Source organism: Schistocerca americana, chromosome 2, assembly GCF_021461395.2.
Source record: "Schistocerca americana isolate TAMUIC-IGC-003095 chromosome 2, iqSchAmer2.1, whole genome shotgun sequence".
NCBI lineage: Eukaryota > Metazoa > Arthropoda > Insecta > Orthoptera > Acrididae > Schistocerca > Schistocerca americana.
Window position 1 is genome coordinate 747,195,950 of NC_060120.1, and position 13,550 is coordinate 747,209,499.

At 39.3% G+C, this 13,550-nt stretch overlaps 1 protein-coding gene across 1 annotated transcript in view; it reads right to left on the reverse strand.

Annotated features, from left to right (window-relative positions):
* The window catches only part of LOC124595898 (protein nessun dorma-like), a 181,496-nt gene that overhangs the window by 44,305 nt on the left and 123,641 nt on the right, over nt 1-13,550 (reverse strand). Inside the window, exon 5 of the mRNA XM_047134806.1 lies at nt 2,210-2,434. Within this exon, the coding sequence (XP_046990762.1) occupies nt 2,210-2,434 (225 nt within the window). The remainder of the gene's footprint in view (nt 1-2,209; nt 2,435-13,550) is intronic.

Below are 13,550 nucleotides of genomic sequence, written 5' to 3' on the forward strand. Positions count from 1 at the left end.
CATTGATGGCTACATCAGTATCTTTGTCCACATTGAATCTACCAACCACCAAGAATACCTTCATTTTGACAGGTGCCACCTATTCCACACTAACAAGTACCTTCCATACAACCTAGCCACTCACAGTTGGGGCATCTGTAGTGACAAGCAATCTGCCTCCAAATATGGCAACAGTCTCACCGTGGCCTTCACAGACCAAAATTACCCACTCCACTTCGTCCGGATACAGATCTCTATCCTCCCTACCCCTCTCACAGTGGTATTCCATTGTTCACCAAACCTACACAGTATTCTCGTCCATCCCTACTCCAGCCGTGTTCCTAATCCTTGCCTCAGGTCTCATTTCTCAGTAACAGATATACATGCGAGGTCTGCCTACTATCAACTACTTCAGTTCTGTCACAGGCACCTCCTGCCCCACCAAAGTCAGGGTCATCGATGACAGCAGCCATGCGATCTACAAACATAGCTGCAATCACTGTCCTGCATTGTATGTGGGCACAACAACTAACAAGCTGCCTGTCCACACGAATGACAACCACCAGCCTGTGGCCAGAGGCCAACTGGACCACCCACTTGCTGAAAATGCTGCCCAACACAATGTGCACTGTTTCACAGAATGTGCCATTTGGATTCTTCCCACCTACACCAGCTTTTCCGAGTTGTGCACGTGCAAAATCTTGCTACAACTTATCCACTTTGTTAGTCCCTATCCTCTTACCTGTGCCCCTTACAGCACGCGCGCGCGCACACACACACACACACCTTCTATCTCACCAATACACCTACAAGCCCATTTCTCTCTTCACTAAGCCCCCCCCCCCCCCCCCCCGGCCCACCACACTCTTGTGATGCTGCACCTAGTAGCCCTATCCAGTCACCATCACGTCCCTGCACACTTCCACAGATAGCATCTTTCTGAACCTCTGCCCTGCTGTCCCTTCCCCTCCTCAACCCATGCCACCTCCTTACCCTCACCACCCACCTCAGCATATTGTTGCTCATGTAAAACTCAATCAGGCCTCAGCAGTCAGAGACAGTAGCAGTGTCTGTGCACAGGTTTGTGTGTGTGTGTGTGTGTGTGTGTGTGTGTGTGTGTGTGTGTTCTGAGGAAGGACTTTGTGCAAAATATTTTGTATTTCTAATATCCTTTTCACTGTATGTTTCTGTGACTCAAGACCTCATATGTGAAATGTACTGTATTGTTTGTAACAAAACTATTAACAATATACTGCCAAATTTCTGCACCACTGGCACTATTTTAAGCTAATTTTCGGAAGGACTGCATTTACTAACAGAATATGTTTCTGACTAGTGTACTTCTGAATAGATGAAAGTTGAAAAGATGGTTAAGTTTATTAATAGTGAACATCTTGACCAACACAGTTTACATTCAACATAAGTGTTGAAATAGAGCTAGAATTTGGTAATCTAAGATTTCTGTCTCCACTGATGGCATATAGTGCTGTGAAATAACAATCCATAATAACAGAACAGCTTGTGTATTATTATTATTGTTATTATTATTATCATTATCCAACAAATGAGATAGGATGGTAATGTCAAAGCTCCAAAACTATATCTTGAACAAGCAACTGTATGTTCAGTCTCGAAGTTTTCTAATTACCAGATTTGGACACTGTTGTATGCCGAACTTGTGCCACTACCCTCCCACAAATTGTTCAGGAAATATTCTCAAATTTTTCAATTACACATCACTTTTCAACACTGATGTAGCATACATGAACCCTGTCCGCAACAGAATTCTTTTGTGGCCACCACATACTTTCAGAATGAATTGTTCACTCTGCAATGGAGTGACCACTGTTTTGGAACATACTGACAGATTAAAACTGTGTGCCACATCAGGGTTCAAGTCCCAGTCCAGCACACAGTTTTCATCTGCCAGAAAGTTTTAATATCTGTTTTGCTTTCAAAGGAAATGTTTATTTTTGAATCACAGAATAACATTTTCCTTTTGCTGTTGCAATTATACAATTTTCTCTACGTTTTTCAAACCTATGCTTTTTTACTTTTTCCTTTACAGAACCATGATGTATGTACTTTCCAGTGATCCATAAAAATTATTTTGTGAAAAATCAGATGAGCTGAGGAGACAATTTCGGCATTAACAAGAATCCTAGTTCTATACATGAACATTATTCAAATACTAATTCATAAACTTCAATAATATATCAAACTACCAAACCTCGTTACAGGATTTTCAAAACTTTCAACCTCTTTCTTGATTTGCTTCAATCGCAGATAGTATTTTGTAAGTGAGTAGGTAACTTCTACAGGAACTTCTCCATCTTCTGTGAGTTCAGAGTCAAGAGATTCCATATTTTGTTTTATGTCTTTCGCTTCTTGCAAGAGGGACCGTAAGTATTCCCATTTCTCACGGCATATGGCATCGGACTGCATTACTTCAAGTCTGAAATAAAATATCCCTTTTGTTCTCATATGGTAAAGTAAAATGTTACAAAATGAAACAGAGATAGAAAGAAAAGTAACTTCACTAAGTGCCACTTTGAGGAAATTAACTAGGACAAACAGATATTTAACATCTCCAATTAGTTTTCTTGTAAGTTCAACTGCTTTGTGTGCATGGAGGAGGAAAATTGAGTACAGGATTTTGACACTTGCTCATTGTTACGGCAATTGTGAAAGCTTTGTGGGGATTCATAAAAAATATAATTAATGGGCACAGGAAAACCATGGTCAGTTTGAGTTAGTAATGATGGGAAAATACATGCTTACAAAATTTAATATACGACTCTGCTGTTAGCTGCTCTTCCATCATTCCTTTTAAAAACCACTGTGATGTGAGAACTAGTACTCCTACTAGCAACTAAATAAATGGTGGGCTATAATTAGAAGAGATTGCAATTTCACAAGCCACTTTACTGATGATAGTAATACACGAGACACAAAAAATTCATGGGTGTACAGAAAATATATCAGCATATCACTCATATGAAGAATATACTCACAAAAATGGAACTAATTACATTGGTCAACAGCATTTTTGTCACAAAGAATGTGAATGGTATTTTTAGCTAAGTCATGATTACTGAATTAAAAATCAAAATCCATTTTTGCCTATTGAACTCCTACTGTATCTATAAAATAACTTGAAAATGCTGGGTGTTGGTTACTTTGGAATTGCTTGATTACTTTGTTTTTAATTTTTGTGTGGATGTAACTGTTAGTAAACAATCAAAATATGTCCAGGGAATTCCACACGACCCTCAGTTCCGACATTCACTACCAGATTATGAAGGAGGTCGATGAGTCATGCTTATGTTGCATCGCACTGCATCATGTTTGACGCATCAGTCTCGTGAAGTGAGTTGCTGTAGGTTCTTGAAGATCTGTGTTTACTGCAAATTCAGAAGAAGAAATGACCCATACCTATATAAATAACCCAAATTCTTTTTGTTATATCTATGGTGAGTTAACTATGAAATAGAAAAAATGAAAACTTAATCTTCTTGCGAAAAGCACTATGAACTTTATTCTGAGTGCAAGGTTGGTGACTGGACAAAAAAGGGCACTGCTGTTTGACCTGTGTTATACTCCTGATAGGCTGGTTAAAAGCATCATGCCACGTGTCCTTCGGTGCCCCATGATTTGGAGAGAACCAAAGGATCACATAAAAGACTTATTTTTGTGTGACAAAATAGCTAGAATCACCTCTAAAACAAAGAAAACTGTCAACATGTTACAGTTGTCGAACTACCTGCTGGACCTTATAAGTAAATGTTCCTGAGGCAAAGTATCACAGGAAGTCAGGAAGAATATATTATTAGACATGTTTATTCACATTTATTTACTCTTATGTTGATTAATTTGTGTACTGATACATGTTTTTGTTTTCCTATATAATACATAGGCTGATGTGATCATGTACAGAAACCAGTATCACTTGGAAACTGAGGCAGGTACAGAAATTCTGAAATTACATCTGGAATTACGGACAAAATATCTTCTAGAAACAGAGCGTTTTGTTTCTGTGACTGAAAAAAAAAAATTAATTGTTTGTTGAACAGTGAGTTATGGGTTATAGAAGATTTTCGATCAGGTATCCATGCAAGATGGACTGCAAGGCCAGAAGGAAGAATTTCTGACAAATATAAAGAACCAAAAATTACAAAGGATGATGTCCTCATTATGTATTAGTTGAATGTTCCAGCACAACAAGAAAAAGATTAATTAATTGTGACTTCCATGTTTTACATGAACCATTGTTTTGCACAAAAATTAGACACACTTATTTTTTCTCTGAAGAGCATAAAAAACTGTTACAGGACTCTTAAAGAATTACAGTTTATCTCTCCATATTACAAGATTTCATCCCTAGCTTTCACACATCTGACTATTACTATCATCATCATCATTTAAGACTGATTATGCCTTTCAGCGTTCAGTCTGGAGCCTAGCCCCCTTATAAAATTCCTCCATGATCCCCTGCTCAGTGCTAACATTGGTGCCTCTTCTGATGTTAAACCTATTACTTCAAAATCATTCTTAACCGAATCCAGGTACCTTCTCCTTGGTCTGCCCTGACTCCTCCTACCCTCTACTGCTGAGCCCATGAGTCTCTTGGGTAACCTTGCTTCTCCCATGCGTGTAACATGACCCCACCATCTAAGCCTGTTCACCCTGACTGCTACATCTATAGAGTTCATTCCCAGTTTTTCTTTGATATCCTCATTGTGGACACCCTCTTGCCATTGCTCCCATCTACTAGTACCTGCAATCATCCTAGCTACTTTCATATCCGTAACCTCAACCTTGTTGATAAGGTAACCTGAATCACCCAGCTTTCGCTCCCTTACAGCAAAGTTGGTCGAAAGACTGAACGGTGCACAGATAACTTAGTCTTGGTACTGACTTCCTTCTTGTAGAAGAGAGTAGATCGTAGCTGAGTGCTCACTGCATTAGCTTTGCTACACCTCGCTTCCAGTTCTTTCACTATGTTGCCATCCTGTGAGAATATGCGTCCTAAGTACTTGAAAACGTCCACCTGTTCTAACTTTGTTCCTCCTATTTGGCACTCAATACTTTTATATTTCTTTCCCACTGAGATTACTTTCGTTTTGGAGATGCTAATCTTCATACCATAGTCCTTATATTTCTGATCTAGCTCTGAAATATTACTTTGCAAACTTTCAATCGAATCTGCCATCACAACTAAGTCATCCGCATATGCAAGACTGCTTATTTTGTGTTCACATATCTTAATCTCACCCAGTCAGTCTATTGTTTTCAACATATGATCCATAAATAATATGAACAACAGTGGAGACAGGTTGCAGCCTTGTCTTACTCCTGAAACTACTCTGAACAATGAACTCAATTTACCGTCAACTCTAACTGCTGCCTGACTATCCATGTAAAGACCTTTAATTGCTTGCAAAAGTTTGCCTCCTATTCCATAATCTCGTAGAACAGACAATAACTTCCTCCTAGGAACCTAGTCATATGCCTTTTCTAGATCTATAAAGCATAGATACAATTCCCTGTTCCACTCATAACACTTCTCCATTATTTGCCGTAAGCTACAGATCTGGTCCCGACAACCTCTAAGAGGCCTAAATACACACTGATTTTCATCCAATTGGTCCTCAACTAATACTCGCATTTTCCTTTCAACAATACCTGAGAAGATTTTACCCACAACGCTGATTAAAGAGATACCTCTGTAGTTGTTACAATCTTTTCTGTTTCCATGTTTAAAGATTGGTGTGATTACTGCTTTTGTCCAGTCTGATGGAACCTGTCCCGACTCCCAGGCCATTTCAATTACCCTGTGCAGCCATTTAAGACCTGACATTCCACTGTATTTGATGAGTTCTGACTTAATTTCATCCACCCCAGCTGCTTTATTGCACTGCAATCTATTGACCATTTTCTCCACTTCCTCAAATGTGATCCTATTTCCATCATCATTCCTATCCCATTCTACCTCGAAATCTGAAACATTACTGATCGTATTTTCACCTAAATTGAGCAACTCTTCAAAATATTCTCTCCATCTGCCCAAGGCATCAACAGGATTCACCAGCAGTTTTCCTGACCTGCCCAAAATACTTGTCATTTCCTTCTTACCTCCCTTGCAAAGACTGCTAATTACACTCCAGAATGGTTTTCCAGCAGCTTGACCCAGAGTCTCCAAACTGTTTCCAAAGTCTTCCCAAGATTTCTTCTTGGATGCTGCAATTATCTGTTGGGCTTTGTTTCTTTCTTCAACATAACTTTCTCTGTATACCTGAGTTCTAGTATGTAGCCATTTTTGATACGCCTTCTTTTTCCTTTTACAGGCTGCCTTGACTGTGTCATTCCACCAAGCTGTTTGCTTCATCCTACCTTTGCACACCACAGTTCCAAGTCATTATTTAGACACTTCTAGTACTGTGTCCCTGTACCTTGTCCATTCCGTTTCCAATTACTGTAATTGACTACATTCAACTAACTGGTACCTTTCTGAGATCACTGTTATGTACTTGTGCCTGATTTCCTTATCCTGAAGTTTCTCCACTCTTATCCTCCTACATATGGACCTGACCTCCTGCACTTTCGGCCTCACAATCCCAATTTCACTGCAGATTAAATAATGATCAGTGTAATCAAAGAATCCCCTGAATACACGTGTGTCCCTCACAGACTTCCTGAGTTCCTGACCTGTTATTATATAGTCAATGACAGATCTGGTTCCCCTGCCTTCCCAAGTATACCGGTGAATGTTCTTATGTTTAAAAAAGGAGTTTGTGATTACTAAGCCCATACTGGCACAGAAACCCAAGAATTGTTTCCCGTTTCTGTTGGCCTCCATATCCTCTCCAAATTTACCCATAACCTTTTCATACCCTTCTGTTAGATTTCCAATCCTGGCATTAAAATCACCCATGAGCAGAACACTGTCCTTGTCCTTTACTCTAACAACTACATCACTGAGTGCCTCATAAAAACTATCCATCTTATCTTGATCTGTCCCTTCACAATGCGAATATACTGACACAATCCTAATTTTCTTGCTAGACACTGTCAAATCTATCGACATCAGTCGTTCGTTTACATACCTTATAGCAACTATGCTGGGTTCCATTTCTTTACTGATGTAAAGCCCTACACCCCATTGTGCTATTCCTGCTTTGACTCCTGACAGGTAGACCTTGTATTCTCCCACTTCCTCTTCTTTCTCACCCCTTACCCGAATGTCACTAACAGCTAAAACGTCCAACCCCATCTTACTTGCAGCCTCTGCCAGCTCTACCTTCTTCCCAGAGTAGCCCCCATTGATATTAATAGCTCCCCATCTCATTACCATTTGTTTGCCAAGTCGTATCTTAGGAGTCCCTGGTTTGTCAGTTAGAGGTGGGACTCCGTCACCTCCAAAGGTCCGAGGCATTTTGCTCTGATTGTTGCCAGCATCATATTTAAAGTACCAGGGAAGCAGGTTGCTAGCCTTACTTGCCCCGAGTCCCATTGAGTTTTACCCGTAACGGTTGAGGGACTAACCGGTGGATTTGGTAGTCTTTGCCGTATGAGCACAAAGGTGACCACGACTCAGAATATGTCCGAGGTGCCCAGCCTTATTCCAAAGTATCTGGTATCCCGACTGTCGGGACCACTTACTTGGCCACTCATACGTTGCCCATGGTTCATGAACTAGGACATGACTACAGGAACCCACACCATGAACCACGACTATTACTGTATATGATAAAAATTACTGACCCTCAGTATACAGTCCATCAATACGCACAACTATTTCCTCAGTCACATATTATATTCTTTCCAAGAGTCACCCATTCTTTCCAGCCACACAGAGTGTTTACTGATTTACAGTTTCTAGTATTCTATGTCTATGTAGCAACAGCACAAGAATTGAAGTAAGTTGATGCACATGGTGCTTTACTTCACTTTTAATTGCTCGGAATGCACAATCCGGTCATGTAATAAAGTTTTGGAGAAGTAAGGCTCTCAGGTTTCTGACTTTGCTTTGTCCGCAGGTGAAAACAAGACATAAACGAAAAGTAAGGTACTATCAGTGGTGATTGTATATTTTACATTGAGCACTCACAGGCATTGAACGGGCATAATAGGAACTAGCTGGACTTTATTCACCATACACTCACTGGCAGATATGTAATTTAGTTGCTCTAGTTTGATAGTACTGAGTGATTAAAGGAGCACTCTTCCTGTGCCTGACCAACAGGAGTGGGAGCATGTTACACGTATATGGATATAGGGCCTGTGTGACCTGTCTTGGGACAAGGTTGAGACAGTAGTTTAACACAAATACTGCAAAAGTTCACATTACTAACTCTCCAGGCTACTATGTCCCAGAAGACTATACCATAATAGTCCTGATACATTTGGCTTCAGCCTGTAAAGGCCTAGGCGAGGTCTTCAGCATACTTCAAGAATAGCTGTTTGCTTGGAATGAAGCATACCCTCCCCATTCCTTCCAAAGTGGATTTTGCAAACCACCAATCACAGCTTGAAAATAACTAACATTCATAATTGTACTACCAGAAGGAGAAATGATTTCCTTTATCTCTGACTCAACTTTAATGTAGCACAGAAAGGAATGAGGTATCAAACAACAGAAATCTCCCACCACCTACCCAGGGATGCAAATAATTTAGTAGATAATAAAATTAACTTCAAAAACACAAACTGAAATTATATTTGCTTCACTACTCTATGAGGGTGTTACAGACCAGGGAAAGGAGTGAGTTTGAGTCTAATGTTGAGGGTTGCATACCTTAGAAATCAATGTGCTGCTGTTAGGTCACTACTATACTGGCTGCTTCATTCGCACTGTAGTTATGTGAGTATGACGAGTCTGAGAACAATGGCACTGCAATTGCTTCCCACTCGTTAACTTGTTCTCTCTTACTGAAGGTGCACACGTGTAAGGCAAATTGTGACTTAGTAAGGAAGTTGAGTGCATGATCTTGCTGTTGTAAGGTGGCATGGACAGGGCAAACAACATGATTACTGGTACCAGGTGGCCTGTAACTATCCTGTGTTTTGCCAGGTTGTGGAGGTTGCAGGCTGTGGAGGGTGCAAGACAAAAATTAAGTGTTGTACAGTATACAACTGCAAATGTGCTGCAATAAAGGAAGAGTGATGTCTGGAAAAAGTTCAGTGTTGTAGTCCACTCTTCAGACAAAAAAATCTACAAAGTTTGTTCACTGCAAATAAAATAGTTGTATTTTCACACTATCACGAGAAAAAATATTTGCTCCAATGAATGAATACAGGGTACAGAACAATGTCATTCTTATGTCCTGCAACCAAAAAGCATGCTACTTGTTCATTCTTTAGTCTTTTGTCAGCTAATAGAAAGTTGTGTTGCTTATCATTCTTTCCACAAACTTTTTCAATTTTTTAAAAAATTATTAATCACCATTCAGAGAATGCACTTCATCCCTGTTTCCTTGGTACTGTCATCATGTGCTTGGTAACATCTCGGAAGTTTATGTTAATGTAATTGTCAAACATTCTCTGAATAGAGAATAAGTATTTAAAAAAAAATAGTATTCCATAAAAAGGTTTTACACACACACACACACACACACACACACACACACACGCACACACACACACACACACATTTACACAGATACATATTCACTTACACATATACAGGGTGATTCAGCTGTCCTCACCACTGTTATGTTATGCCAACCACAATGTCATAGCTGCCCTTCATAATCCACGTGTGAGATTTTCATATTCCCTCACTCACTACTTGCATGCTATTAGTCCCAAGTAATAAATGAGCAGGACTTTTTTGTACGAAATTCAATGTAGGCTAGTTAAATTTTGTACTATGAAACATTTTCACTGGAGGCTACAGTTTTCGTGTTATTCAAGGAAAATGTACAAAAGTGACCTTCATATGCACCTCCACCCCACACTCATCCCTCACCAGCCAGGATTTCTAATACGTTGTTTGTGGCACTCCCTCCTACTACTGTACAAAAATTTTTTTAATGCAAGAACTATGGTATTCCCGATATTCAACCTTTTTCGGTCTCAACTGATTGGGCTGTTACACCACCAGCATAGTTTGCTACTTCGTTAACATCAATTTTTAATGTTACCGTGAGGACCATGATCAAAAAATTACTTTTGTGAATGTCAGACTAAAGCTTATTACATTGACAGTTCAATCAAAATTTAACGTTTAGAAGCACAGTAGTTCTATAGGGGTCAGGTCAAATGTATATAATGATGTAAATGTTAACTTTCTGCTGTTAAAATTCACAAAAGTGTTAGGCAAAATTTACACAAATGTTAGTTTTATGATTTATAAGTACACGACTAACTGATGATATAACTAGGCCAGTCAGTGAACATCAAAAAGGGTCAAATGTGGGAAATAATACGTGCAGCCGCAAACATTTGTACAGTGGTAGGAGGGAGTGCTGTGAACAACATACTACAAACACTAATTTTGTGTGTGTGTGTGTGTGTGTGTGTGTGTGTGTGTGTGTGTGTTTGTGGGGGCTTGAAGGTCACTTTTGTATATTCTTCTCCAAGAACTCAAAAACTGTGGCATCTGGTGAAAATGTATTTGAGTACAAAATCGAACTACATTACATTTTCTATACAAAGGTCCTCTTCATTTTTTTTCTGTAGGACTAATAATTTGCACATAGCGAGTGGGAGATACAGAAATCTCATGCGGGGCTTATGAAAGATGAAGGCCTGCTATAACATTGCCGGATGCTTGAAATGACAGTGGTAGGGGCAGCTGACACCCCCCCCCCCCCCCCCCACATACACAAAAAAACTACCACTGCCACCAAAAGTGACAACTAAAAACTATACCCGGAATCCATCAGATCAAAAAGGATTTAGAAAAGGCTCATGTAAGTCCATCAAACCTTTAAACAAAAACTCAGAGGCAAAAAATTAGCAAATGGGAAGTACTGCGGGAATGTAGTCAGTGTTTGGCCAGGACCAACAGGACTGAAGAAAGAAAATGAATCCAACAAGGAAAAATGAGAGCTGCTTAGAAACACCAAAGACTGAAACATAATAGCTTTGCATAACATCAAATCACACCTAATAATACTAACATAATAATTACAATAATAATAATAATAATAACTTATAAACAGAAAAATATTTACTACTAACTAGTCAAGTCATTGTACTGGTATGTAATCATCATTATGCTCAACAATTGCTAATGTAGCACCACAGCCTCGAGTCCTCTGTTATACCTGCAAACTCATGTGCTCACTCTCATTTCTATGATGGTAGAGTTCATTTGCATCCGACACAAGAAAAGTAACGAGTTTACAGTTATGAATAGGCAGTGGCGAAGACTTACGAGTTGAGTCTCCAAGCGCATGGAGATGGTGATTTCGGAGATGACAGTGTAGGACCCGCTGGTGAGTTTAAAGTTAGTATATGGAGTTCATTTCCAATTTCTAGTGTGTGTCGTTTCCACATTCTAGAAAGGTCACAATTATGATCTGCAGAACAAATGTACAGCTAAATAACTTATTATTCTAGTCCGGTCACTGGAATTCCTACCCCACTGAGGGTAGTGATGGGAAAAACTGAATGAAATCCATTCGATTCATTTGGTTGTTGGGAAACAGGCGACTCATTCGGTTGTAGTTTTACGTATCAGTTGAATTATTCATTCACTTTTTTGAGTGAAACCAGTCTGTGGGAGCAACCAATGAAAGCAGTTGATCAGTTAGCCAGACCATTCATTCAATCATTCTTTCAAATGAACCAGTTTGTGGGAGCAACCAAATGGAAACAATTAAGTCAGTCAGTTGTAACTTTGTGTCCATTGGATTATTATTCATTCTTTCTTTTCAAGTGAAAATAGTCAGTAGATTTTCTGTCAGTTGAACCATATATTCATTGTTTCAACTGAAACCATCTTTGTTCTAGATGACTCAGCTGTCCAGTCATTCTCCTGAGTGAAATCAGCCAGTAGCATTTTCATTAGCAGTGCTACATTATTCTGCCAGAGGGTAGTCCTACCCCCTAGTGTAAGTGAAGACATCTCAGAGGGTACACCAAATTTAAAATAAGCATTGTACACAGTCAATTAATTATGTAGAGATGAGGACGACTTTTCTTTTCATCACTTAACCTTTAACTACACGGGTGGGGTCTCAGCAGACGCCACGCTACATTTTTGGTTTATAATTTCCATTGCTGGCGCACTACAGACTTGTCACTGTAGGTATTCTCAGTGTGCTGCTGACGCTTGCAACAGGTGGAAGTGTGCCGCGCTCTCGCAACAGTAAGTTCCTGTTTTTCATTGTTGGGGTACCTGTAGACCCCACGTGCTTTTACATAGTATTTATTTACAACAGGCTAATACAGTAATTTCCTCTTATTTCAGTATATTTACAACAATGACTCACTTTCTTCATGATGAGGATATTGCACGACTGTTGGAAGAAGGCACTGACTCAGAAGGTGAAGACACAGAACTAAATGACCCAGATGAAAATGATGTTGACATCAGTGATCATGATTTGATACACAGTGAACACCTTTCTGGTTCAGAGATGGAGCTAAATGACGGCCCATCTTCTAGTGAAGAAGACGAATAAAGCGCAGGGAACTATTTTTACAGTAAGAACAGATTCAAATGGAGTAAACCTGCCCCACATTCATCTTGTGTACGACAGCACAATATTGTACAAGAAGGCGCGGGACTGAAAGGACCTGCTGCTTGTAAACGTGAAATGTCGCCTGTAGAGAGTTGGGAACTATTATTTACTGATGATGTGATTGAGACTATCATGCACTGTACCAACAAAAAACTTGAGGACAAATATTCACCTCCATTATTACGGCCGTATTATGCCAACAACATTGATTGCTGTGAGTTACGAACTTACCTTGGATTACTTCTGTTTACATTGATATTCAAGTCAAATCATGAAAATGTTATACTGCTATGGGCGACTGATTTTACTGGAAGAGACATTTTTCGAGGTGTAATGGGGATAAACATATTTTTATTCATTCATTTCAATGTAAGCTTTGACGACATCAGCACTCAAGAAGAAAGAAAATCTACAGATAAACTGGCTTTGATACGAGGAATTTCTGAACAGTTTATTAGCAATTGTAGCGTGAACTATTCTTGTTCAGAATATTTATGTGTTGATGAAATGTTGGTAAAATTTCAAGGAAGGTGCTCATTCAGAATGTTTATCAAAAGTAAACCTGGAAAATATGGCCTGAAAATGCAGTGTATTTGCGATGCGAAAACTCATTACTTGCATAATGCGTTTATATACTCTGGAACACTGCTTACCCAAAGAAATATCCCTTTCGCAGTGCCAACACAGGATGTCCTAAAACTTGCAGAGCCATTTTATGGAACTAATAGGAATATCACTGGAGACAGTTGGTTTACGTCTGTTGAGTTAGTAGATGAATTATTGAAACGAGGACTAACATACGTGGGTACTGTATAAAAAAAAAAAAAAAAAAAACAAAAAAAAAAAACGAGATATTCCTCATCAGTTTTTGCCTGA